This window comes from Amblyomma mixtum, chromosome 4 (assembly GCF_055824585.1).
Source record: "Amblyomma mixtum isolate Tamu chromosome 4, ASM5582458v1, whole genome shotgun sequence".
Lineage (NCBI taxonomy): Eukaryota > Metazoa > Arthropoda > Arachnida > Ixodida > Ixodidae > Amblyomma > Amblyomma mixtum.
This window is the reverse complement of record NC_143015.1, coordinates 89,712,677-89,738,398: the sequence shown is the minus strand read 5'-3', so window position 1 is coordinate 89,738,398 and position 25,722 is coordinate 89,712,677. Positions and strand designations below refer to the sequence as shown.

The 25,722-nt window shown below is 48.5% G+C and overlaps 1 protein-coding gene across 1 annotated transcript in view; it reads right to left on the bottom strand.

The window, feature by feature from the left end:
• The window catches only part of LOC149347363 (uncharacterized), a 37,824-nt gene extending 13,659 nt beyond the window's left edge, over window positions 1-24,165 (bottom strand). Inside the window, exon 1 of the mRNA XM_089541565.1 lies at window positions 22,056-24,165. Within this exon, the coding sequence (XP_089397691.1) occupies window positions 22,056-23,912 (1,857 nt within the window). The 5' untranslated portion in view covers window positions 23,913-24,165. The remainder of the gene's footprint in view (window positions 1-22,055) is intronic.
• Window positions 24,166-25,722: the final 1,557 nt, after the last annotated feature.

The window sequence follows — 25,722 nt, the reverse complement described above, 5'->3', positions numbered from 1 at the left end:
AAGAACGCCATGGTACAAGATTTTTTCTTCTACTCAAGGTGGGGTGAATACCCATTTCCCAAGCATTTCATCCTAAAGAAGACGAGCACCATGCAGGGGAAAGCTTGTACCTACTGTATCACCGGTGGGTAGTCGGTATTGCATCACCGAACCCCACACCTCCTGCATGCCACGTGGTTGCTCCAGCAACTAGGCCACCCCTACGCTACACTTTCGTAAAGGTGATATGACAATAGACCATATTCAAATGCGCAGAATATGAAAACTATGCACAGCCTTCATATATTGCGGCAAACCATTCTGCGCAGTCATGCACGCATCGTGAAATCTGGGAGCTAGGGGTGTGCGAATATCAAATTTTTCGAATACGAATCGAATACGAATACTTAGTTCCGAATATCGAATCGAATATCGAATAGTGAAGGAAACACGCATTTAACCACTTCAAAATATTTATTTGAGCATCCAAGAACATCACAGCTCAACTATCAATAAGTAAATGAACACAAAAGTTGTGTGTGGCTGCACAGAAAGTACCGAAGTCTAGAACATTATTCTTAGAAGAGTGGAATTTTCTGAGAAAATGGCTAGTACACAGCACTGATTGAATCTAGCATGCCATCAGCGCAAAAGTGCGTTGCTGGGATGAGCATTAAAGTTTGTTGTGAAGGAAAATCAGCTGCTCCACAAGGTCAGGCAGGAGTCGTTCCCTTCTAGCTGAAACGACTTCTCCAGAGACAGGTAATTCCCTCTCACTTGGCACTGAAGTGACAGATATTGCGAGGTACTTCGTGCACAGCTTTGAGTATATCAGCTTCGCAGGTATAGCCACAAAGAAGCTCACAAGCACAGTCAGCTACGGCATGTCCCAACATTACGCATGGCTCTGGACGTCGCCATGTTGTTATGTCTATGTCGATTGGACTTGCGCACCAAAATGTACGCCGGTGCTCACAATAAAATATTCGGCTAAATACGAATATTCGCATGGGATCGAATAATCGAAACAACACGAATACTTAGATTTCGAATCGAGTACGAAATGCAAAAATCTAATATTCGAATTATATTCGAAAATTTCGAATATTTCGAATATTCGCACACCCCTACTGGGAGCAGAAAAGATTTTGGTTTATTGGAGTTTAACGTCCCAAAGCCACTCAGGCTATGAGGGACGCTGGGCGCAGAAAAGGAATAAATAGAAGTACTGCAACAAATCTGTAGCGGCTGCACAGCCACCATAACTCTCTAAAGACCAAAGAAATAAAACTCTAATCAGGAAGGGTGTCTGGCAGGGATATTCGAGCTCTGAAGTATTGTTATTGCATGTTTACAGAACATAATCAGATATGACTGGGGACAGTCGGGGATAATAGTTAATGGAAAATACCTCAGAAATCTGAGATTCCCTCACAAAATTGCCTCGCTAAGTGACTCAGGGGATGAATTGCAAAGCATTATCAGTGACGTAAACAAATAAAGAAGAGAGGTGGGTCGAAAAATAAATATCCTGAAAACTAAAGTGATGTTCAAGTCTCGTAAGAAAAGAGCCGCTTACGATAGGCAGCTAAACGTTGATGCTGTTCTCGACTCGAAAATCTCGACTTAGGGCAGGTAGTAGCCGTGTATCTGGAGTTGGAGTACAGCGCCCGTCCTGTAAAGTACTTTCTATGTCCTTGTCTTTTAAATGTAGCGCTGGATTACTTTTAAAAAACAATGCATAAGCAACTAGCCCCGCAACCTGTTTTGTTAAGAGTAAATTAACAATAGGAATAAGAATGGCGTGGCGTTCAATCACCGGATTCGCTCAGATCAAAAATGGCAGTTTAACAGTACTCATAACCCCAACAGCATGTAATGGCTGCATTTTGTTGGAATTAGCTATAGGCCAGAAACGTGCAGACTAACAGAAAAGGCTGAATTTACCCTCAAGGCAACGCAGCGAGCTACGGAGAGAAACTCTTAGGTGGAAGATTAGCAGACAAGAGGAAGGCTTGGTAGGTAAGAGAAGAAACGCAAGATAATGACATCTTAGTCGTTATGAAGAAGGCAAAATGAGCGTGCAGGGCATTTAATACAAAGGCAAGATAAAGGATGGCGGGTAAAAGCCGCGGACTACTCTAAGAGAAGGCAAGAGTAGAAGGTGGTAGAAAAGGTCAGGCGCTCGGCTGGGAATGGTAGATTTGTAGGAACAAAGTGGCTGTAGCTGGCACAAACCAGGGTCATTGGAAAAACGGAAAGAGTCCTCTGTCCCGCAGTGGGTATAGTTAGGCTGACGATGATGATGGTGGTGATGGTTATTACCACTGCGCCGCCATGAACTGTGTCTGTCGTCTGGCTGCCAAGACACTTGTTACGCTCTTTCCTATCAATCAAGGGCTCCATCGTATCATGAGAAAGTTTCGAGTGTACTACTGAAAGCTTCGTTAAAACATTAATTTGGCCTAGATGGTGATTGCTTCCTGGAATCATTTTTTTAGAGGTTTAAAAAACAGTGCCACTCCGAATAGACATCTACAATATACACGCTACATGCAAATACTACACACTGATAACTGGGGACATACGCACTAGCGGATGTCCCTTGTGTATTGTCGAGGTGTAGTATCGGTGTTTTTTAAACCGATAAGAAAACGATTCCAGCCAGTACTAAAAGCTCTCGCTGCAAGCGATCCGCGACTTGTCAGTGCTCTTAAGAACTAATCGCTCTTACTTTCCATGGAATAATCTCACTGGAATATTTTGCTATCCCAGCCAGTTTAAATTCTTGCTGGATTCCTTACAAAAGAGTACGTAAAATGCGTCTTCTTACACTTATCCTTGGGTACACATTCTCGTAGCACAGAAACTCACACACACAGCATGCAGATAGAAGAGGGGACATTAATACTGGCTTTTAAGTCATTATTCAGACTAGCGCAACTTTTCTTGCCGCTATGATTTCCGCAACATTCGAAGAGGTGCATCAGATCATTTGAGTCGCGATGTTAGAAGGCATGGTAGCCACTTCGTGTGCATCCCCCCTTGTAAGGTTCAACATATCAGGAAAGCCGCGGGTGACCTCAACCAATGCGTGGTTGCATAGGCTAGCCGTGCTGTCTTGCCTATCTTCTTCCCGCAGTAAAAAATATTTGAAATGAGCTCAAATGAAACTAAGGGCCAGGAAAACAAAAACACGCACGGCGCTGTGCTTGTGTTTCCTTTCCCTGGACCTAAATTTTAGTTTCGCCCTGCTCTTTCCTGCAGACGATGTTAGGGATTTTTTTCAGTAGTTTTTTTTTATAAACTCGTCCTGTTTTCGCCAGATGGTCTCATTATTCTCATACCAGGTACGGGCATGGCCATCTAGGGTGAAGTACAAATACCGGAGTTTGTTTTGGCCGTCTGGCATGTTGAAGTCTGCCACACGAGTAAACTGGCTGAGACGATCCTTTTCACCTAAATTATGTTAGTCCGTGGAAAATCGGCGGCTCCCGGTGTAGCTGGAAAACTAATGTCGAAGACTGGGTGTCATTTTCTAGCTTCCTAAGCATGGCCTGTTGACGTTTCAGTACAGCTGCCAGACGTCAAATATAGGCGCCGCCAGACCGGCAGTCCAAAAGAATCCGGCTTCCAAAGACCAGCTTCCAAAAGAAACTTTTTTCGTGCTTTTGCTCACAAAAAACTGAATGATTTGGTGGGGCTTATAGCAACGAGCATGCTCGGCGGTCGACGAACAGAATATGCTCCGCCCTCGGCCATGCTGAACTTTAAGCTGCCAACGAACTTTCGAGATACAGCATACAATGTAACAAGATCAGTGTCAAACAGCGTAGAATGGCTTCCGCGTGAGTGCGGTAAATCCAGCTAATTCTAGTCGCATCTGGCGTTACAGACAAAGTAATAAAGCCACGCGCCGGCGTCCTTGAGCATACGCAAGTAAACATCACAAAGCTCTGCGGCAATATGTGTGCTGAAAGTCTGCAGACTGGTACAATTCCAAAACCAAGCAGGAATAGCACATCATTTGACACTTACAGCCAATTGCATCGACTTATTGCCGTGATGTGTCGGTCGACTGTTTTTATGTGTTAGCGTGGCATTCGAGAAGCTTACTGGCTAATGCACTTGTTAGCTTGCATTAAGGGTGGCAATAGCAATAACAAGCATTCTAAAAACAGGCTAAGTTCGTATACTTAAAGCATGAGGAAATCTAAGTATTATAAAGACATCGAATGGAAAACAATTTTTTACGCTTATAAATACACACTTCAAGTTTCATCCGTGTTGCGGGCCTTTTCAAAATGAACGCGAGCGAAAAACATCAACAAAGAGTGACATGAGTGATCAAAATATTCTTACCGTAATCAAAAAATGAGTTGTTTTTGAGGAAAGAAAATGGCGCAGGAACTGTCTCAGTTCTCGATGGAGCGGCAGTGTTTGAACTCGCGTACTGGAGCTCAATAGTCCAACGCCGTAATCATCTAGCCACCGCGTTGAGTTGCTGCTTGGGTCAGGCGCCTAGAGGGATAATCATTTGCGGAGGAGGAGAGCGAAGGGGGTAGAGGAGGAGGAGCCACCGCCTGCGTAGCCGTCCTAACTACGGACAACTATAAGGTGGATGTACCGGAGCGTTCTAACGCTTCTGACTTCTCTGCCCCTAATGTTATTCAGTTCTCGCTGACTACTTTTTGTGTGCTCGTGTTGTTTATTATTCCTTCTCACGAGTACTCGAAAAGTTGATTTTGAGAAAAAGATGGATGCAGTATGTAACTATCTCGCTTCTTTGGCGATACCTCAACCGCGCCGTGAGAGGATATCGGAACATGTACCGAAGAAGAGTAGATGGCGCAAGCAGGCGCTATTCGACGGTAAGCAACTGGAGTTCGCGGTACTCGATTCTGCCATTAAACCCAGAACAGGCGGCGGAAGAACTAAGTTCCTGGAGAGAGGAAAGATAAAGTAACGCGCTCACTTCTCGTGGTAACTTCTACGGTGCCAGATGGGGTCGATTTTTTAGGAAATGAATAGCGCGATAACTTTATGACTTATCGGTGAACACCTCAACGGCACCATTAGAGAAACGGGAAGGTGATAGCGAAAGAAGAGAGACAAGCCGGGTTCGTTATGAAGGACATCACAAATAAAATACTCTTCACGGTAGCCGAGTGGTTTGGGCGCTCAGTAGTTGGGTTCAAACTCGGCTGCGGCGGCCCCGTTTTGATCATATGCAAAGGGCGCCGGTGGGTTTTACGATATCGATGCCCTTTTAAGGTATTCAGGTGCTCGAAATTATACGGATCTCTATTACGGCATACTTCTACGGCATACTACTACGGCACACTACTCTACTACAGCATACTTCTTTCGTTAACTCTCATCTTCCTTTTTTACACTCACGGCTTGGATAGAGTGTCCACAGAGAAGTGGGAGGGTTGCTGCGTCTTTCATGTTTTCTAAACCAATTTGTGGCGAATAATTTAGACCACGCGGGGATCTTTAATTCCCACTGGCATCGCATAGCACACGCACCCCTTTTGCCTTTCGCCGCCGAAGAAACGCAGCCAAAACTACGGTACTTGAACATCAGAAACGCTCCTGATGGCTCCTAATTACTCGAGTGTAGCTACAGCCATCTATTGGTCGTTTTGGAACGGTGTACGCTTTTCCTGCAATGTTTTTCATGCTTACACCTACTTTTCACAATGAGACCGAATGTCGCTGCTTAAGGTTTAGTTCACCTATGCAGAGTGTTTCACCTCAGACCTTACAGGAGTGTTGAATATAGGCTTTTGAGTTAGAACAGCGCTTTTTTCGCCATAGCATGTCAGCGGTATAGTACATCAGAATACAGTTACGGAGTGCTAATAAGCAGGTTGGTTAACTAATACTGAATAACTAAGATTTTGGCTGTTACCCTTACGCTCCTTAATTACTGAAATGCATCTAGCCAATCGCAAGTAATATCCGTAAGAATTTTGAGAATTTCGAAAACGGGGTTACCCTCCGCGCTGTGCCTCAACCCATTTTGGCTGTTTCGACGAGTTACGTGCACTGAGGAGGTTTCTTTTCCCGCAAGGTTCTCGAAAGCGCATGTATTTTAGCGCGATGTAGCTAAAATCTGTTCGGCCGCAGCGCCGCGGTTATAGCCATTTCCGAAATTGTAAAAAATGATATGGATACTGCTTTAGGTGGGCTGCACGTCTCAGTACTCAAGGAGCCTAATAGTAATAGTTGTAAAGTTAAATTTTCAATGTTTTTCTTAACCATCGTGCTAGTTAGCACGTCTTAGCTGTATTCTGATATACTCCACTTCTGAAAATTCTATGCGAAAAAAGCACTCTTCCAAGTCAAAAAGACTATTTTTAAAAACTGTATAAAATATTACGTGAAACACCCAGTATTTTTATGTACCGCATTACTTTAGCCACAGCAGGATCAAAAGATTCCATTAAGTGATTATAATGCACGTAACGAGCGAGGAGGTATGATCGTCCGCCCTAGCAACACACATGAGAGTGAGGGCAAGGGACCGGGTTTCGAGATCACGCGACAGCTCTCAAAGCTGGCCTGGATGAGACAAACACAGAAATATGAGAGATTCAAAATGGTAGAAGTGCAGGAAAAGAAGCGAACAAATAGGTGAGTTGCCGAAAAAGGGCACAAAAAAGTTGGGTGGTCACTTTTAAGTATACGGCACGATAACATTCATGGCTTAATGTCCATATATACGGAATTAATCATCATCTATTTACCTTCATTGATGCCTGGGAGTCCTCATACTACTCCTGGTGCAGTGGTGCAGTGGTTAGGCGATGTACCACTGCCCTGCGATGACAGTTGCTGCCACTGTAGAGCGGTGTCTTCTAACACGTATCTTATGGTGTGGGCCTGCCCCTCCGACTCTGCTATTCCCCCATTCCCAACCCAATCCGGGAGGACTGGGAGGCGACCCTGCTCGGCTGCCCCGGCTTACAGGCCCAACAAGTCTTAGTCGGGCGCGCCCAGGCGGCGGCCGCCACCACTGGAGTCCCAAACTAGGGATCTCCACCTAGTGCTTGTAAGGATCGGTCCCTTACGGGCTGATCCAAACATATCTCTTGTCTCTTCCTAATAAATTTTTTCACCACCACCACCACCGGTGTGCCTAATGTGATTCAGGTTGATCTTCGAAAGTAACCCTACTGACTAATCATTAAGTTAACTGCCACCCACCACGATGGGCAATTCGCTCGCGCTCCTGAGAGAACCTTATCATGGCGCCACAAGGCCACATGACCTAGATGGCCCACCTGCGCTGGTAGCCCACCTATATCGCTTCTCTGGGAATTTTTTCTTGTTAGCCGAGCAGGTGAGGAGCCTTCTAACAAGGCAGTGCCCAGAAGTAGTGCACTGGGCTCGTATCAGGTCATAACGGAATATAAAGCGAGCTACAATTGGGCCTGCCTCCTCAGCACGATTCGCTCAACATAGAACAGGCTACCACGGGGCGACCGCTGCTGACTGGCTCATAGCCGAACCCGGGGACATACTCTAACATATTCACCGATCTGGTAAATCCATTCTGTCAATTGCGCTGTGACCCTGCCACTTTGGATCACATAATCTGGGCCTGCTCAGAAGATCCGCCGCCGGTAGATCTAGTTACAACTCCCTCTCCTGAAAAGCGGGAGGCTTTTCTAGGCAGTTCGGACCTCGGCGTTCAGTCCAGGGCGACGACGAGCGCGCTAAAGGTCACCGACAGACTACAACTGCCGGCCACCAGGAGGGGCTTATCGACCCAGTACACCCGCCATTTGATATGCTGACATATAAAGTTGTTTTTTATGCGTAGCATATTGCAATCACTCAGTTCAGCCCTTGGGCGCGGCCGGGCAGCCACCAAACCACGTGACGTGACGTCACGTTTTTTGGTGACGTCACGTCAGGTGTTGACGTGACGTCACCAAAACACGAAAAAAAAGAAAAAAAGAAAAAGAAAACAAAAAAAACAAGAAAAACAGAAAGGACGGCTGATCATGGTGGCGGTTGCCACCGCCCCGTTTCAAAGGGGGCGCTCCTATCCATCCATCCATCCATCCATCCATCCATCCATACGTCACGGAGGAAAAACTGCTGAGAAAATGGAGTTTCGCCATGCAATACCTCGCGCAAAAAGACCGCGCAATATGCAACGCATTCTTGGCTTAACCAAGCTAAGCCTGGGCATTTTTTCTGTCTCGTGCTCTCCCTCATGGCAAGTGACGCCGACGACTGCTCCGTCTTTTCTGCGACAAGGGCTCCTTAGCGCTATCGCGATAAAAAGGGAAGGACCACTAAGCGAGGCTGGCCGAGCAGTGCATAGTTGGCCCCAGCAAGACTCCGCAGGTTCTTAGCGGGCGGCCCGCGTCAGGCAACCCTAGGCGCTTGAGAGAAGCTCGTTCAAGCGCCGAACGAATCGCGTGTGTTCCACTTCGCATCGGCCTTTTGGGGCCGTGGCACCTGCGTACCTGCGCTAGCAGTTTATATGTTTCGAAACTTTTAAATACATATTTGAAAGCACAACGCTAGCGCACGTATTCGTATCTGGCTTAAGAGTGCAAATCGACTGCCGTTTTTTTTTCATTCTCGCGTAAAGTTCTTCAAAATCTGCTGGCAATTCTTTCCATAAATATACAAGCAGTGTTTGACCCGATTCCGGTGCAGTGGTTTCCGTACAAAAACGACAGCAGTGGGAAAACATCCAATCAACTAAGCTTTCGCAAGTGCTGAGAGGATAAAAGCGAAAGGTGGAAGAAAAACTGGTGCAATAGAAGAAACAGGCCAGAGGTATATAAAGAGCATTAGATTAAAATTACAAACAAAAAAGACCAAAAGCAAGGCAGCTGTGACGGAAACAAAAAATTTTTATGGGACACAGGTGAGCAGTCAAGAAAGAATAGAAAGTGCATCCGCTCATGCGCCACAAAATAGGCAATCGGTATTGAGAGCACAGATTGCCATCTATCACGGCGCACAGCCCTGTTTTTGTGGCCATCGAGCTTGGCGCAGGTTTCTTTCTGTTCGTACCGCGCATAGTAGGGTAAGTGTGGTGATTTTACCGGCTCTCGACTTTTCGCAAATAGCATCATTAGGAGCGCTGGAAAAAGAATCCAGTTAGGCTAATTATGTGATATTTGCGGCGCTTCATAAATGCTACAGTTTTGCATTGAAATTTCCAAGTAAATATAAAATAGGCCACAGAACAGTATGAACAAAAACTAAGTCTGCACGGGACATTCATAAGTATTGTTTCAGCAAATGAGGGCAAGTACAGAGTTTGTGCATACTTAGCAGTGGTGCACTTCAGTGAAATTTTAATACCCTTTCAAATATTTAGCATTGATATGAGTAGAACGCCAGACGCAGAAGCACAAGCTATCTCAATGTACCAGCTGCTTTTAACAAGAGTGCAGAAAGTTTTGCAAACTGCAACTCGTCGCATTCTGGCGTTAGGGAAGACAAACGCAGGAATAAGGCTTTGTGTTCGGAGAGCTTAAAACAACATTGGCGTTGGCGCTTTCTTTCCCAAAGCTCCTCACTTGTGCAGTCAAACCGCATGTGGCGTGAAGTAGGGTGCCTTGATAGGATAAGTGCACCAACTGGCAGAGGAATCATGAGCTTGAGGCAGTGACGCCACTAGCGAAAATCTGGACTAGTCCAATTTCCTCTGCCTGCTATAGCGCTTACGTGTCAGCGGCATCTTTCAGGTCGGTTGAGATTCCCCTCTATTGATACAGTCTTCTAATTTTTTTTCTTCCAACTACTCTCCAGTACATTGCCGTAAAGTTTTTTTTTTATTTCCTGTGCAAAATATTTCCGCCTCAACGTAGCAGCACGAAAAATATCTGACCTGAATGTTAGGCCCCCGAAATACTTGTTTGGTAAATGGAGGTGTAGTCAACGAAAACGGTCCCTTTCTTATTTTTGACCATTCTAGTTCAACACCCCTGAAGAATGGTACATTCGGCACCTGGCTGACAGGGATAACATGGGTCTTTCTGAGTACATTACGTGAATGTAAAAAAAATGTCTGTGCTTCCAAAATTTGTTTCGCCAGTACAGTGGTTCCCTTTTATCTAGGTTGCCGCCAATAGTAAAATTTTTTTTAAGTGATTCGAATAACCTCCAGTGAGATTCCTGCAGGAACGAAATTTTAAATATTTTAAATAAATAGGCACTATTTGAAGATCTTTTCAAGTATTCGAATAATTTTTTAATAATTTGCGAGACCAAACGCCGTACTTTTTATCGACCACTATTCCAAAGACAGCGACCACTTATACACTGCACAGCATATGAAATCAGCCTTACCGGACACAAGTTTGACCGCCGCTACATGGTGCATTCTTGCGGCAGCGTTCATATTTCTCACACGCGCTGCCTCCAAGATTCAGTCGGGTTTAGGGCATTCTCGCGCAATGAGATCTCTGAGGCCATGGGTTAGGGCTCGCCTTTTCTCATCTAGTCATATGGTGCCAGTTCACTCGCTGTAGTTAGCATCTGTAATAAAAGTGAATTTTCTTATACGTGTCACGTGGCAGTCATAAGCTCACTAAAATTATACCGTGGCTCTCTACCATTCCTGCAGTGGAGGTCGGGGCTGGCCTTTTGACAGCTATAGCTATATCTGCATGGTTTATAGCGTCATGTGTCAGTGCGCCGCTAGAGCTTCACTGTATTTGCTCGCGCCACAAATCGAATAGAATGTTCTTATAAACATTCGATTCATATTCGATTCAGCTATTAGCTACATGATTTTAACTCTATTCGTTAGCAAAGCTACGCCCTTCGTGCTCCATTCAGTCTTGAGAAGTGTTCCAAAAAGCAATATGCTGTTTGACCATGGATTGAGAGGGCATTGTTTATAACGCTCACGACAGAGTTCACTATTAAAACAATGGCGCATTGACAGTACCTCGCAGTGTTGTACACGCATGAGGTCCTACGTAAACTGCAGTTCATCGCAAACGCTGCAAGATTAACCATATCCCTCATCAATGAAGTGTTTCGCGATGTGGGCACCGACCCCACCAGAATATAGTTGTCCTTGCACACGACGGCGCCTAACTTTACGCATGTTTTCTGCCTTCACTGCGTGTTCTTCGGCAGTCTAGCGGTCGGGTCGTTGTCGGTCGGCTCAATGCTTGTGTTATAGTCTCCTTTGATTCTCAACCTCCTCTGGGCATCGCCGATGGCAGACTTCCCGCGTCTGAAGTGGGCGCTGTTGCTTGACATCGTCTCGTGCGCTTCGTATCGACGACGCTTGGCGGCTGCGCAGCTACGTTTTCTACCATGATGCCCTTCTACTGTGGGTCGTAGTCGCTTGTGAGGCCCCATCATGTCCGACATGTGAGGTGCTTAAATTCAACAAGGAGAGCCCATACAGACACGGCACGCGAGCACAGGCCTGCTGACAATCCGACATTATGAAGAGAGAAAACCACGAAAAGGAACAGGACATAGGCAGACGACAAGAAAGGGCGGTTGCCGTCTCTGTCCCGTCTCTTTTTGCGGTTTTTAACGCGATATAGTAAAGGAGATCATGTCGCGGAAAATCCGGCATCGCTGTCGGCGACCTTGTCGTTATGAACTTTCACCACAAATCTCCGGAGAAGCAAACTAAGAGACAGGTGGGCTACCTCTACAACAGAACATTGTGGTGCCATCACAACCTGCCCATCGGAATGTTGGCAAACGGCAGTGGCAGGTGGTCAAGATAAACCAAGGTGCACAAGCCAAGGCGCATAACCGCTGCATCACTGCGCCAGGACTCTTTGGAGGACTCTCAGGGATCTATGAAGTTCAAGTAGAGAAAGGCCAGCTCTGCATATATGGGCATTGATCCATTAAACTCCGCCTCACAGGCGGAGCTTCAGTGTCCTCTCCAGTTCTTTGAAGCGAAAGCTTGACTTCGCGAGGTAAAGCCAGGTTCGCGGTGGCTCTAACTTCCGCCTTCAGATGACCTAGAGCTTCGAAAGCAAAAGAAAAGGCAAATAACTCGCCTCTATGGGGCTGTGGACATCTTAGACGCGCTTTAAGCTACGAAACCGATGAAGAATGAGAGCTTCGAAAGGAAAGGAAAGGCGCATAACTGGCCCCCTGGGACAGTGGACACCTCAGTCGCCCTTCAAGCTTTGAAACTGATGGAGCGGGAGCTTCGGACGTCCTTGATGTCCTGAGTCGCTATGAGAGATTTAACTGAAATCGCTGTGGCAGAAACGCGGCACTGAAGCCTTAGGCCGTCAGTGTTCATTGTGTTCATTGGCGCTAGCGTTGAGATTGTTTTAGAATTCGGTGATTTTAAGGAAAGGAAGTGGACATAACTGGCTCCCTGGATAAGTGGAGGACTGAATTGCGCTTTGAGGTACGTGGGGTGTGCAGAGAGAGAAAGATGCAGGCACCAGGCGTTAGCGCTGACAACGCTGCGGCAGGCACATGGCAGTCCGGGCCATGTGCGCACATTTAATTGGAGAGAAACATCAGGGTGTGTTTTTTTAGCTGAGCATCATGCTTCTCACATCCGGTCGTAGGCGGTGGCTTCATAAACAGGAAGAATAGAAGTCAATGAGACTTCGATGTGCAGTCGCAGTGCAGCATTGAGTCTAGATATCTTTGAGCCAAATAAAGCACAGGTGTGCACAACACCGCCTAATAACAGTATCCTCGTTTTGATTTTGCTCTCTGGCAGACGTGAGCTTGGCTGAACTAAAGTTCATCACCAAGCAACACTAAGCGAGCACCACTCGGGGCATAAGGACTCGGCGACAACCTACGGCACTGTGTTAGGCGAGTTTCACATGCATGCTATTTTTCCAAACGACACTGCAAATTTAGTCGCAGACTGCTTGCGATCGAGTTCCGTCTAGTCAGAATTCGTTCGCAGCGTCGGAGTGATCGAACTGGGACTGAAAAATGGGGAGCACCGAAATGACGTGCTACGTGGGGTCAAAGGAGACTGTTGCCACGGCGGAAGCAATAATGTTTATTCTGTTCAAGACGTACAAAAGATTAAGGTGCATCTAAAAGTACGCCGGTATTAACATCAAGACATTCCGGCAGCACTTTTGTCGTGTTTAGCCATGGGTTGACTATGCGAACATCAAGCAACCTTGATGAAAAAACTGTAGCGCTCGAGACAAGGACACAACGAAGACGACAACACATGCGCTGACTTTCAAGTCTGAAAGTTAGCGCAAGTGTTGTCGTCTTCGTTGTGTCCCTGTCTCGAGCGCTACAGTTTTTTCATCATGAGCAACCAACTCGCCCAAACATCCACCCTGATCAAGGAACCTTGCGTGTCCCGACGGCCAGATTCGCTGGGTACTCGATGCATGTGAAAGCACCCAGCGAAAATCGGGCCGCGGCGTCACCAACTAGGCGGAATATTTTCGTTCTACTCGGGCCTTAGGCGGCTGCATCGAAACTGAGCCGCGCTTCAGCCTGAGCACAATCCTGAGCACAATCCGCATCGACTTTACATTACCGATGTGAGCGAAAATGTACTATAAGACACATCATAACGAAACAGACATTTCAACAAGTTGGTTATGGTTCATTTTCAGCGAAGAACGACGCAAACGGACAAAGGATGGGTTCAGCACAAAGGCACGACAAGCGTTGACATTCAAGATTGCCGATGTTCCTAGTGAGACTAGGAGCGTCGATGAAAAGAAAATAACCGTCCACACATTTGGACATCTTCCAGTGATGACAAATCATCTGGCCACCGATCAGTCGGCAAATATGACCGCGAAAAATGTCGCTAAACACAGGCGCCGCGCTCAACCAAGAGATTGTAGAGTCAGCATGTGAAGTGGAGGGTATGGTGGAACTGGTGAAACGCTCAACCGAGGGGTGGTCGCAACGGGAACCATCCGTGGGAGGACGAGGGCGTTGTGGAAGGAACATAGTTTGATGCCACCGGAAGAAGACTCAAAGGGAGCGTCGCTGCCACACTAATCAAAAAGGGCACGGTTACCGTGGAACAAGGAGGGTACGGTGACAGCGGCTGAATGTAGTACACTTCCAGAGTGATAGCTGCTGCGGAACGCGGCTTCCGATGGTCGGCTCAGTGAAGGCGACGCAGCGCGCCAGGAGAGGCGGACTAGAGAGGAGTGGCAGTCAGAGAACGAGTATGTGTGCTGGACTAAAAAGAGTGCTATATACCCATGCCTGCCTATGCATATATGCATGTCTCTTTGAAATAATTTACCACCCCATATCGCGAAACGAAAATACACGAAAGATGTTGCTGAATATCAAGTTAGAACGTGGTGACTATCGTGTGAGATTTTTGTTTATGATGTAATACATTCTGCAGAGCAACGAATTTATTGTGCCTTAAAGGGTTGGGCATTTTCATTCAATTTTACATGTCGTGCGAACAGCAAGGCCAGGATTTGGCATAGTTTTATAGGGTGACAGCAGTCATTCCTCTTCGGGTACCTCACTCGCACTTTGCGGACTCTACCCTTCGAGTGCTGGAACCAATGTACATTCTACCCTCCAGTCACAGAAAACCAAATGTGCTTAGACGCGACCAACCAGGTAAGACGAACATGTCTTCGAAAGAAGTTGCTGTCTGTTTTGACTTGCTTCTACATGAGAATCGTGCCGTGAGCTATGGCCATCCGCTTCTTCAAGTAGAGGCTCCTCTTTAACACTACTATGTCCTTTCCAAGTATAAATGTCACATTTATACTGCAACAATGGCTCGACTCATAAGCACGACAATAGAACCCACCGTTATGGAAACCTGGTACTCATGAAATCACAGCTCTAGAGCACGTGAACCATAAAATTAGCCATTGCAATGATCACAATTGAAGTACTAAAACAGCGAACAAGGCAGGGGAAAGCCTTAGGGTGTTTGCCAGTGTTTCGACGAAAGGCTGAAGACAAGTGCCCTCGAAACTTTGGCAACCACCCTGAAGTTTCCCCCCACTTGTTCACTTTGTGGTTATCAAGCACCCACTTTATTTATTCCCAAAACCAGCGCAGACTAGAACGGCCCTCCTCCCTCCGTCGCTGCCATTTCTGACACCTACAATTTCAAGAATACTGTATTTTCTGCTTTTTTGTAAACAATATTGTATAACATGCACTGTTCATTTTATGCACCTTACAACTCCTTTATCTAATGCCTTCGGGGCTGGAAAGTATTCGAAACAAATAAATAGCACGCATGTTTGCGTTTGATAACTTGTCGTAGTTGTACTGAAGGTTTCATGAAACATGTGCATACTTATCCCGTTTCTTGAGCTATATCTGATACGAAGACATGTTGGCATATAACGAAACGCCACCAATAGTCTTAGAAATTAGAATATGTTCGCTATCAACCAATAAGTACAATTTACCATCATCACTTCTTGCAGCATCATTCAATAAAATTCAGGTGGGTTCATATGCGGCTAAGTCGACATGCAACACAGAACTAAATTTACCCTGCACTGAAGGCACCTTCCCTGCAGTCAAACGCCGTCTTGTCAAGTTATAAAATATGGCTGTTGCCAGCAAATGTGTCTCTACGTATTTATCCTAAGGAGCATTCCACGACGTCTGCGAGAAAATCGTTCGAGCGACGATCGAATCGCACATGTTCGACGCCGCAACGTCCTTTAGTGACCATGACAGCTGCGAAGGTTTGTTTCATTTCTCATGTCTTATGGGGATATCTGCACTAGGAGGGTGCGGTTCGAAATGTTTTAAGAAACATTTTCGACGCGCAACCGTCTGGCGCACATATTCGCATTGGGTCTAAATGCTCAAATGGGCAGCCATTTTTTTTCGTTTCCATTTCGCGTAAGGCTCTTCACCACGCAATCCATTCAGAATTCCTATAGTAAAAATAAACAAGGGGTGCTTGAAAATCCATCCGGGGCCGCGCTTTCGGTAGAAGAGTCACGGCAGTCGGGAAAATGTCCCTTCAACTGAGCTTTAGTGCTTCATAAGAGGATAACAGCGAAAGGTTTTGGAAAAAGAGTCAAGAGAAAAGAATCACAAAAGCGTAAATAACGCAACATTCAAATTACAAATGAATTACGACTGAAAGCAAGGAATCCGTGGCTAAAAAAAAAGTTTCCACAGGGCACACGTCAGCACTCAACAAATATTAGAAAGCTCATTCCTTCAGGCGTCGTAAAAAGAGGCTATCGAGAATGTGAGCATTGTCTGCCGTCTATCACAGCGCACATCCCTCTTTTTGCGGCTGTCGAGCTTGGTGCAGCCTTCTTTCAGTACGCACCGCGTATAATAGGTTAAGTGTGGTGATTGTACCGGCTCTCGATTTGTCAAAAAGTACATCATTAGGAGCGCTTGAAAGTGAAGCCAGGAACGCCATTTAGGGGAATTTAGCTGCGCTTCATATATGCTCAAATTTTGCACTGAAATTTGAAAACAAATATAATACGCCACACAACAGTCAAAACAAAAACTGAATTCGTACCGGACCTTCATAAATATCGTTTCAGCAAATGTATACATTTAAGTGTTTTTGCGGACTTCACAGTGCTCCACTGCATTGAGTTTTGGATGCGCTGGGTCGGTCAAATGTTCCCAGGCCACGGAGTGTGCTTTGGAGCAGTACAGTCAGGCACTTACGACATCTCCGAAGCGAAAAATATCTGTAGAGGGCAGAAAAGGTATAGATCTGACGTCTCAGAACCTTAATAGCTTTATTGGCATCTTAAGTGCCAGGATATACCAATGAAAAGCAGACCCTGCGGCCTGGAAACTTCTGACCAAACCTGTACCTTCAAATATTAGCGTTGATCACAGATTAATAGCAGATGCAGAATCCTAAAAAATCCTGAAGTACAAGCTGTTATTAACCAGGTTGCAGAAAGATCTTTGAACTGCTCCTTGTCTCCTCTTGGTGTTAGGCAGGGGAAAGGCTGGGGTGATGTCTTTTTGTTTAGAGAAGTTAAAGAAACATTCGGTTCAGCGCTTTCTTAACTTAAGCTGCAGACAAGAGCAGTCGAACGGAATGCTACACAAAGTAAGGTGCCTTCATTGGTTAGCTGCACCAACTGCCAGAGGGAGCATGAGCTCTTGGCGGCAGCTTCTCTAGTGACAGCCTGGACCACACCTGTTACATCCGCCCGTTACGGCACCCACATGTCGGCGGCATGCCATCAGTTGTTTCCAAAACAAGAGCCAAAACAAGTAGCATAAGCAGCAATGTTTCTGGCCCGCCTTGCCTCCTCCTTTGTGTAAACGACCCCTCCTTCCATGGTAGGCATGTCTTTCACTCAGAGCAAGCGTGACGCGCCGACGGAATTACTGCTGCGTATCCCCCTTGCTTTGGTTTTTAATGCGAAAGCCTTTAATGCCTCATCGTTGTAAGCAGCAGTTGTCGACAGATATGTCACGCTTTTCAATTGGTCGAAACGGTCGTGACGTCACAGTGCGCCAATTTCAAACGTGGCCAATTGCACTTTGGCTAGTAATTACTACCATATAGTGATGCTCTAAGTGGGACTGAGCTTAGTTAATTGCTTAATTATCCAATTAGACTAATTAACATTTCTAGTCAGGCCATATAAATAAATAAAACCGAGTAGGAAATTGGTCGAGCTCGGGAATCGAACCCCGGTCTTCAGAGTGCGACACGAGCATGCTATCCACTCCGCCGTGCCAGCTTTTTTTTTCTTTATTGCCAGGCTTTGGCTCATGACATTGCACAACAAAAATACACATAACGCTATATACATACGACACTGTCGTGGTCAGCCAGCACGGGACTGAAGCTCCGCCATGCCAGCTCGATGGTTTGGAATGTACAAAGGCGCCTCCAGTGAATACGGTGTCTTCGCTCACTGCCATCCTCCTCCCTTCCCTTTCGGCAAGGTTTAGGTGTCCACCGAGATATGAGAGACAGGTACATTTCCTTTCCTCAAAAACCAATTTACCGACGAGCGAGGCGTAGAACCGAATGGGCGATGGCGTTCTATGGACTCCCTGGCAGCGTTGCAAGACGCTGTCGCGTTCGGCTCTTAGAGGCGAAGCTTAACATCTTAACCGCACATCAGTGACCGCACTTTAGGTAAAAAAAAGTGCACCCCCCCACCCCTGAATTTTGACGGGTTTCCACCAAGATATGTGAGACCACGGTGTAAGTGTGTGAGACAGGTACCGCGTAATTTCCTTTCCTCAAATACAATTTTCATTTTCTTCATTACGGGACATCTTTGTCTTTCTTCTTTCAATCCCACTTCCTCCCTTCCTCTATGGTGCGGTTCAGGTGTCCACCGAGACGGCAGAGAATTACTGCGCCATTTCCTTTCCTCAAAAAGCGTTACGTTCTAACGGCAAGGCATCGCGCCGAATGGGTGGTGGCGTTCCGTGGACTCCCTGGCAGGTGGTGGTGGTGGTGTGAAACATTTATTTCTACTATATACAGAGGTATTGCTTGGACCGTGCCTGAAGGGCCCGGCCCTCACAATCACTAGGAGGGATCTCTAGTCCGGGACCCCTGTGGCCTCCGCGGCGGCCCGGGCTCTTGTCACCAGGGCTCGTTGGTCCTGGAGAGTTGAGCAGCCGAGCAGGGCAGCCTCCCAGTCCTCTCGGGTGGGGTGGGGGTGGGGTGGGAAAGCAGGATTCGCCGGGCATGCCCACACCATGTGATACGTGTCCGCAAACACTTCCCCACAGTGTGGACACTCGCCCGAAAATGCCGAATTGAAATGTTTGAGCACTGCCGGGCACAGTACCGTGTTGGTGTAGAGGCGAAGTAGCCAACGCTCCTCTGACTTATTGAGGCCTTTACAGGGGGGTGGGTATCGGCCGTGAGCGTTTTGATACAGGAGAGAGATCTCCCGAAAAGTAATAGCCGGATTAAAATCAGTAGCCGGATCAGGCGGCGAGAGAGGCGATGCCCGGTGGTTAAGCGCGCGGGCGGTAGTGTCCGCTACCTTATTTCCCTCTATCCCCGCATGTGCTGGGGCCCAGATGATGGTGCGCCGGGTTGGGAAATCCCGGTACTCACATCTGTGTAAAATTTGGAAAGCACGATCTGGAATTTGGCCCTGTTCAAAATTGCGGCAAGCTTCTCTTGAGTCGGTGATAATGACTCGGGACGCTGGATCCGCAGCTGCAAGTGCGATAGCAACTTCCTCCGCCAATGTAATGTTGGGGGCACGGAAGGTGAGGCCCTGAACTGGGTTGTTTTGGTGGACAACGGCAGCCGTGTACCAACCCCCATGGTGTGGACCTGCCGCGTCCGTGTAAAATACCCCTGGTCGAGCACCATACTGCTTGGAAATGGCCTCCGCTCGCGCGAGGCGGCGGCCATCATGGGCATCTTTTGTCATGTTATTGGGGAGGGGGCGAACCTTTAGTGCGAAGCGCCAGGCCTCGGGCATGGATACCCGCTTCTCCTCTTGGGTTGTGTAATTGATGTGGAGGCGGGTCAGTAGGCGGCTACCCGCACGTGTTTTGCTTAACCGCAAGTATTGATTGCTGAGATGAGCCTCGCGCAGCTCCCCAAAGGTGTTCGTCATCCCCAGGCCGAGGAGACGTTGGTTGGATGTTGCAATTGGGAGGTCGAGAGCTCTCTTATAGATTTTTCGGAGAATCACTTCGAAAGCGTTCTCATCGCATTTGCGCGGGTGGAGGTACGGTGCCCAATATAGGATTCGACTGGTTACGAATGCATTGGCCAGCCGCAGGGCGTCTTTGCGTCGCAACCCCCCTCGTTTGTTTGATACCCGGCGGACCATACGGCCCACCTGATCCCCCACCTTGCGGAGTTTCTTCAGCGTGGTGTCAATCTTGCGGTTCTTTTGTATGTAGAGTCCCAATACTCTGATTTCATCGTGTTCAGGTATCGGGCCACTAAGCAGGGAGAGGGCAATTTTGGTTGTGCACCTTGGATTGGGACGTATGTGCACGAATTCCGATTTGCTCGGGGAGCACTCAAGGCCGCAGCGGTGTGCATAATCGTCCACAATAGCCGCCGCTTGCTGCAGGTTGGCCTCGATTTCTCCAACCAAACCGTGTGTTGCCCAGAGGGTGATGTCGTCCGCGTACAGGGCATGCCGCACACCCGGGACCTCACCCAGCTGGGTAGGGAGCTTCATCATGGCCAGATTGAAGAGAAGAGGCGAGAGGACTGCTCCCTGTGGAGTCCCTCGCGTACCAAGTTGGTACGGGCCATGTTCACTGTCTTGGAGTCGGATATATGATTGCCGATCTGTGAGGAATTGCTTGATGTATTGGAATGTGTTGTACCCACAGTTCACTTGGGACAGGTGGGAGAGCATGATATCATGGGTAACATTGTCGAAAGCCCCCCCGCAAGTCCAATGCGAGGACCACCTTGTCATCGCTAGGGTGCTCGACGGGATCAAGAATCTCTCTATGAAGTTGCAGCAGCACATCTTGTGTGGACCGGTGTGGGCGGAACCCGTACATGGTGTCTGCAAAGGCGTTGTGCGTTTCTAGGTAGGTGGATAGTCTGTCACGGACCATGGTCTCCATCAACTTCCCCACACAAGAAGTGCGAGATATGGGCCGGAGGTTGTCATTGTTGAGAGGTTTGCCTGGTTTGGGTATGAATGTGACGAGAGCCGTCTTCCAATCCACTGGGAGAGGCGTACCTCCCGTCCAGATTGCATTGAAGTATTCGAGCAGCCGCTCGTAGGCCGGTTCGGGTAGGTTAGCGAGAAGTTTCACAGTTACCTTGTCCCTGCCCGGGGCTGTCCCTCGTTTCATTTTGGCCAGGGCCGCTTTGAGGTCGTGAAGCTGGAACGTTCAATCCAGCTCTGCGTTCTCAGAACCTGCATACGAGTACGCCGGACCACGCGAATCCTGGTCTGTGTACAGATATTTGTCTCGGAGCGCGTCAGCCAGTTTGGCTGTGTCTCCGTTGAAGGTGTGAATTGCTCGTTGAAGATGTTTTTGTGTTTCGGTGCGGGTTTGGGTCGGATCAATGAGGGCGCGGAAAAGGCGCCACGTGCTCCGGCTCGACATTTGCCGAGCAGCGGTGTTGCATCGGTCTACCCAGTTCGAGTCGGCGAGTTGGGCCGCATACTCTGCCGCTTGTTGGGTGAGTTCCGCGATGCGGATTTTGAGTTGCCGATTGTACTTCTGCCGGCGCCATCGGCGGACGAGGCTGTGCCGGGCCTCCCAGAGGTGAAGGAGGTGGTTGTCCACCGCCGGGTTCGCCTCTGAGAGCTGAACGTGGTGTTCGGTATCTTTGAGTTGGCAGATGAGGTGTTGTGACCAGGTAGTGTAACCTTGATCCGCTATAGGGGTAGGGTTAGTGTAGTTGGATCTGAATTTGGTCCAGTCTGGAAGGATTGCTTTAGTGTGAGGTCTTCTAAGGGGTTTGGTGCGGATTGTGGTCGCAAGAATGCAGTGGTCGCTACCCAGGGTTTCCTCGGTGTTGTGCCATTCTGCATATCTAATATTTTTGGTAAAGCTGAGATCTGGGCACGTGTCGCGTGCCACGGAGTTCCCAATGCGAGTGGGTTGTGCAGGGTCCGTGTGAAGAGTAAGGCCCAACGTTGACGCAAGTTCCGCCAGCTTGCGTCCTCGTTTTTCTTCACGTATGTATCCCCATAAGGGGCTGGGGGCATTAAAGTCCCCAACGATTATGAGGGGGTCCCTGTTCGCCACCTTTAACGCCCGACTGAATAAGTCTGCAAATGTGACGTTTGGAAGTTTTGGAGAGCTGTAAACGTTGAGTACGTGTAATGGGGGGTCCTGTTTGCGTAGCGGAAGGATCGTCACCATCGCATACGAGAAAATCGCCTTGTAATCCAGGTCCACCGGGGAGGCCGTATAATTTTTATGTACGCAGAGGCAGCTCTGCGCATCCTGCTGATACACTGAGTAATTTGTGAGGGTGGCTGCGTCCCCCGGCTCTTGGAGGGCCACTACAGCAGGAGGACTGGGGAACGTTGTTAGGAAAAGCCGTAGGTCGGCCCGTAGTACGGGCCTTGAAACCTCTGCAGTTCCACTGTAAAATTTGGACAGGGGCCGAATTGCTGCGTGAGTACCATCGCGATTTATTAATGTCCGCCATGATTATGATTATAATTTATGCTTACTTGGAAGGGGCCCGCCTCTGAGCCGGGTGCCCCAATGACAGCAGGTTGCGTCACGCTGGGCAGGTTGAGGGCGGGCTCCTGTTCCTCATGTGCGACTTTTGGTCTACCAGCCTTAATATTGGGGCTCCTTATACGCTTGAGTTGGCCGGAGCGCCTGGTAGTTACAGTTTGTTTCGTCATATGTGCGGCTATAATGGTCGGAATTTTGTCTAGAGCCGCCTTGATGGTGGTTGCGATTTGCATTTCTAAGGCGGAGAATGCGGAGTTCATCTGAGCCTCCAGTGCGCTAACCCTCGCCTCAAGCGCAGACTGCGCGGCTGCAGTCTGCGCGTTCGCCGGTGTGTCGCTATCCATCTCCTCCACCGCGGGGGGAGTGGGCCTCTGGGTTTGAAAATTTTGGCGCGCCTCAGTGAGGGCAAGACACTTCTGTAGGTTAGCGATTTCCTCTTTGAGGGCGGAAATTTGGGATTGCTCGGCCGTTTTTGTCGGCGGTTTGGAAGGGGGGGGGTGATGAGGAGGGGCTGCCCTGCCCTTGCTGCTCACCTGGGATCCCTGGATGACGGCTTGCGCCCATGTCCGCGAAGAACCTGGTGGGGGGGTACTCGTTCGTTTCTCCACGTCGGCTTGGGGTGGTGGTGGTATTGCCTTAGGCAACTCCGGCTTCTCGGTAGATGGACCGGCTGGCTTTCCGGGAGATGGACCGCCTGGCTTGCCGGTAGATGGACCGCCTGGCTTGCCGGTAGATGTACCGCCTGGCTTGCCGGTAGACGGACCGCCTGGCTTGCTCGGGGGCTGGTTGGCTCCCTTGTCCTTGGCTTGGCGGGGCCGCCGTTTCCGGCGTTTACGGCGGCCCTTCTTGTGCGTCGGTCCCTGCTCTGGGCGCAGGGGCTGGGGGGTTCGATACTTTGCAACGCACCCGCGGGCCCCCGTGGTATGGGCTCCGCCACACAGAGAGCATTTTGGAACGCACTCGTGAGAGACCCGCACTCCCTCAACGAGCTCGGCTTGTTGGCCGCACACACCACATTTGTCCGGTCTTGGGCCGGGACAGGCGTCCATACGGTGACCGACAACACCGCAGTGACCGCAGGCCGGGATGGTGCGCTGGTATTCACGGACTTGGATGAGCATGCACTCGTAATGTACGTAGCGCGGCTTCAGCTTTCCGGAAAATGTTATTCGCGCCTTGTTTGACGTGCCGAATTTGCGTATCTCCAGAATCTCGCCCTGGCGCCACTCGAGACTTGAGCGGAGGGATTCCGCTGTATCTGTATTGCGTACTGTTACCACGCCGTAACAGACGTTACCACCGTCTTGCCTTAGGTGGCCTGTAAGTTGGACTTTCTTATTTTGCAGATTTATCTCGAAGTCCCCGATAAGTTTATCCGCAATTTCGGCTTTTGAAGTGTAAATTAGAATTAAATTTTGGTCGCGTACCGGAAGAATTGTGAAAAATTGCGAGCAGTCCGGTCCGAGGTAGGTTATGAACGCCCGCCCGTATCCGTTCTCTTCGAATACCTCTTGCAATGATACTCGAGTTCGCGGCTTGAGGACTACCACGAAGTCTTCGGGTGTCGGTTTTGGTAATGGCTGCGGCCTCCAGGTCGTAAGAGGCCGGCCCGCTGTGCGTTGAGCGGAGTTGTCGGAGCTGGCGCCGGCGGCGGGAGCGGCACGGGAGGCCGCGTCGACGGACGCCGCTTTTAGGGCACGGCCCTGCGCTCGGCGAGCTACCGCGGCAGCGAGCGCGGCGCTCTTGAAGCTTGCTGCTGTTGTCTCACCCACGTTCTGGGGATGAACGGTGGTCCACGCCATCGCCTCCGGGTCATATCCCTGGCTGGTGGCTTGTTGGAAGGCCATATTATCGCAGAGCAGGGGCTCCGCCGCGCCGGGCGTTGGCGCCGCTGTCAGGCCTAGCGGCGCCGTCCAGCGTGGTCGAAACTTCGCTTTGCCAGGATTTGTAAAAGGGGATCTCACCTCGGAAAAAAAGATATCCACCGATCCCCTGTGACTTCCGGAGCACGGTGGTGCAGGTCTTGTTGGCCCGGGGTGGAAAAAATCCGGGGCTCCAGCCGAGAATCGGCAGAGCCGATGCGCACCTGCTGAACGCTCGGCGCGCGTCCGAGCAGCCTCCTCCCTGGCAGCGCTACAACACGCTGTCGCGTTCCACTCCTAAAGGCGAAGCTTAAGCATCATTAATTAGCAGTTAATTAGTATCCAGGCACTAATCAGTAATTAAACATTAATTAGTGATTTGTCATTCTTTAGTAATTAGTACTCAAATACATGTGACGCCACCAGTGCCACAGGAGCAGGCAAAGTGGTGCGGAAAACGCATTCGCCTCTACGCACTTTAGACAGTCAAAGTGCCCCCTGAACTTTTCATAGCCGCAGGTGATGAAAATTTCTAATCATATTGATCTAATCAGGTACCTACTCCTTTCAAACACGATAGTTAAAGAAGGGAACAATTGAATGCCGATTTGCTCATCAAATTAGAGAATGAATATGCAGCAGCCTCGCGGAGAGAAGCATTTTATGAGATGCATTTCGCAATGCGACACTGGAGCTGGTTAAAGACTTGTAGGAATGTAGGTATCACGCCGTCCTATTTTCTAGGTTGCGCCAATACTCAAATTTTTCAACAGTGAACCGAATAACCTCCAACTCGATTTTCTCAATCAATAAAATTGCATATAGGCACTATTCGAATATTTTCAAGGTATTGGGATGAATTACTAATAATTCGTATGAATAAACGCAATGACCACTTCCTGAAATTAGCGGACATTTGTACGCTGCAGAGCATACGAAATCGGTCTTCGCAGACAGTAGGTGCGAACGCAGCCACGTGGCTCGTTCTTGCCGCAACGCTCTTAGAGCTCAAATTCATTGCCTCCAAGACTAGGACCTCAGCTAGGTTTAGCTAACCCTAGCAGCGTCCCAGGTCTCTGAGGCCATGGCTCAAGGCTAGCGCTTCTCTACTGGAGTATAGTGCAAGCTCATTCACAGAGGCCAGCAGCTGTAATAAAAGTGAATTTTGTTATGCATGTCACACGGAAATTATCGGCTCACTGAAGTAAGACACTAACTCTGCTGAATTTCAAGAGTAGAGATTGGTGTTGGGCCCTTTGGCAGCGAAAGCCACCATAAATTATTCCGCTACACTTGATCGCTGCCGCTAGAGCTTCGCTGCATTTGCTACCCCCACTAGCTGAATGGGATGTTATTCGATTCGATTCGTATTCAATTCAACTGTTAGCTACATAATTTGTCTTCGATTGGTTAGCAAACTTGTGCTATTGGTGTTCCATTCTACCTTGAGAAGTGTTGCAGAAACTCTAGGCTGGTTGTCGATCATTTTTGGGATCATTCGTCCTAAAACTCAATATGCAATTCATTACTAAAACAACGGCACATTCATAGTACCCCGTGGTGTCGTCCTTGTACACGCATTATGTCCTACATAAACCACAGTCGATCGGGAGCGCTGCAATACGTGCCACACTCGCAATGAATAAGAGCTTCGCGATGTAGCTACTCCCTACAGTTGTCCTTGCAAACAACCGCACCTAACTTCCCGCATGATTTTCTCTTTCGCTGCGTGTTCTTCAATGGTCACTCGGGCACACTTTGGGCGGCACCCTGCCTGTGTTATAGTCGACATTCC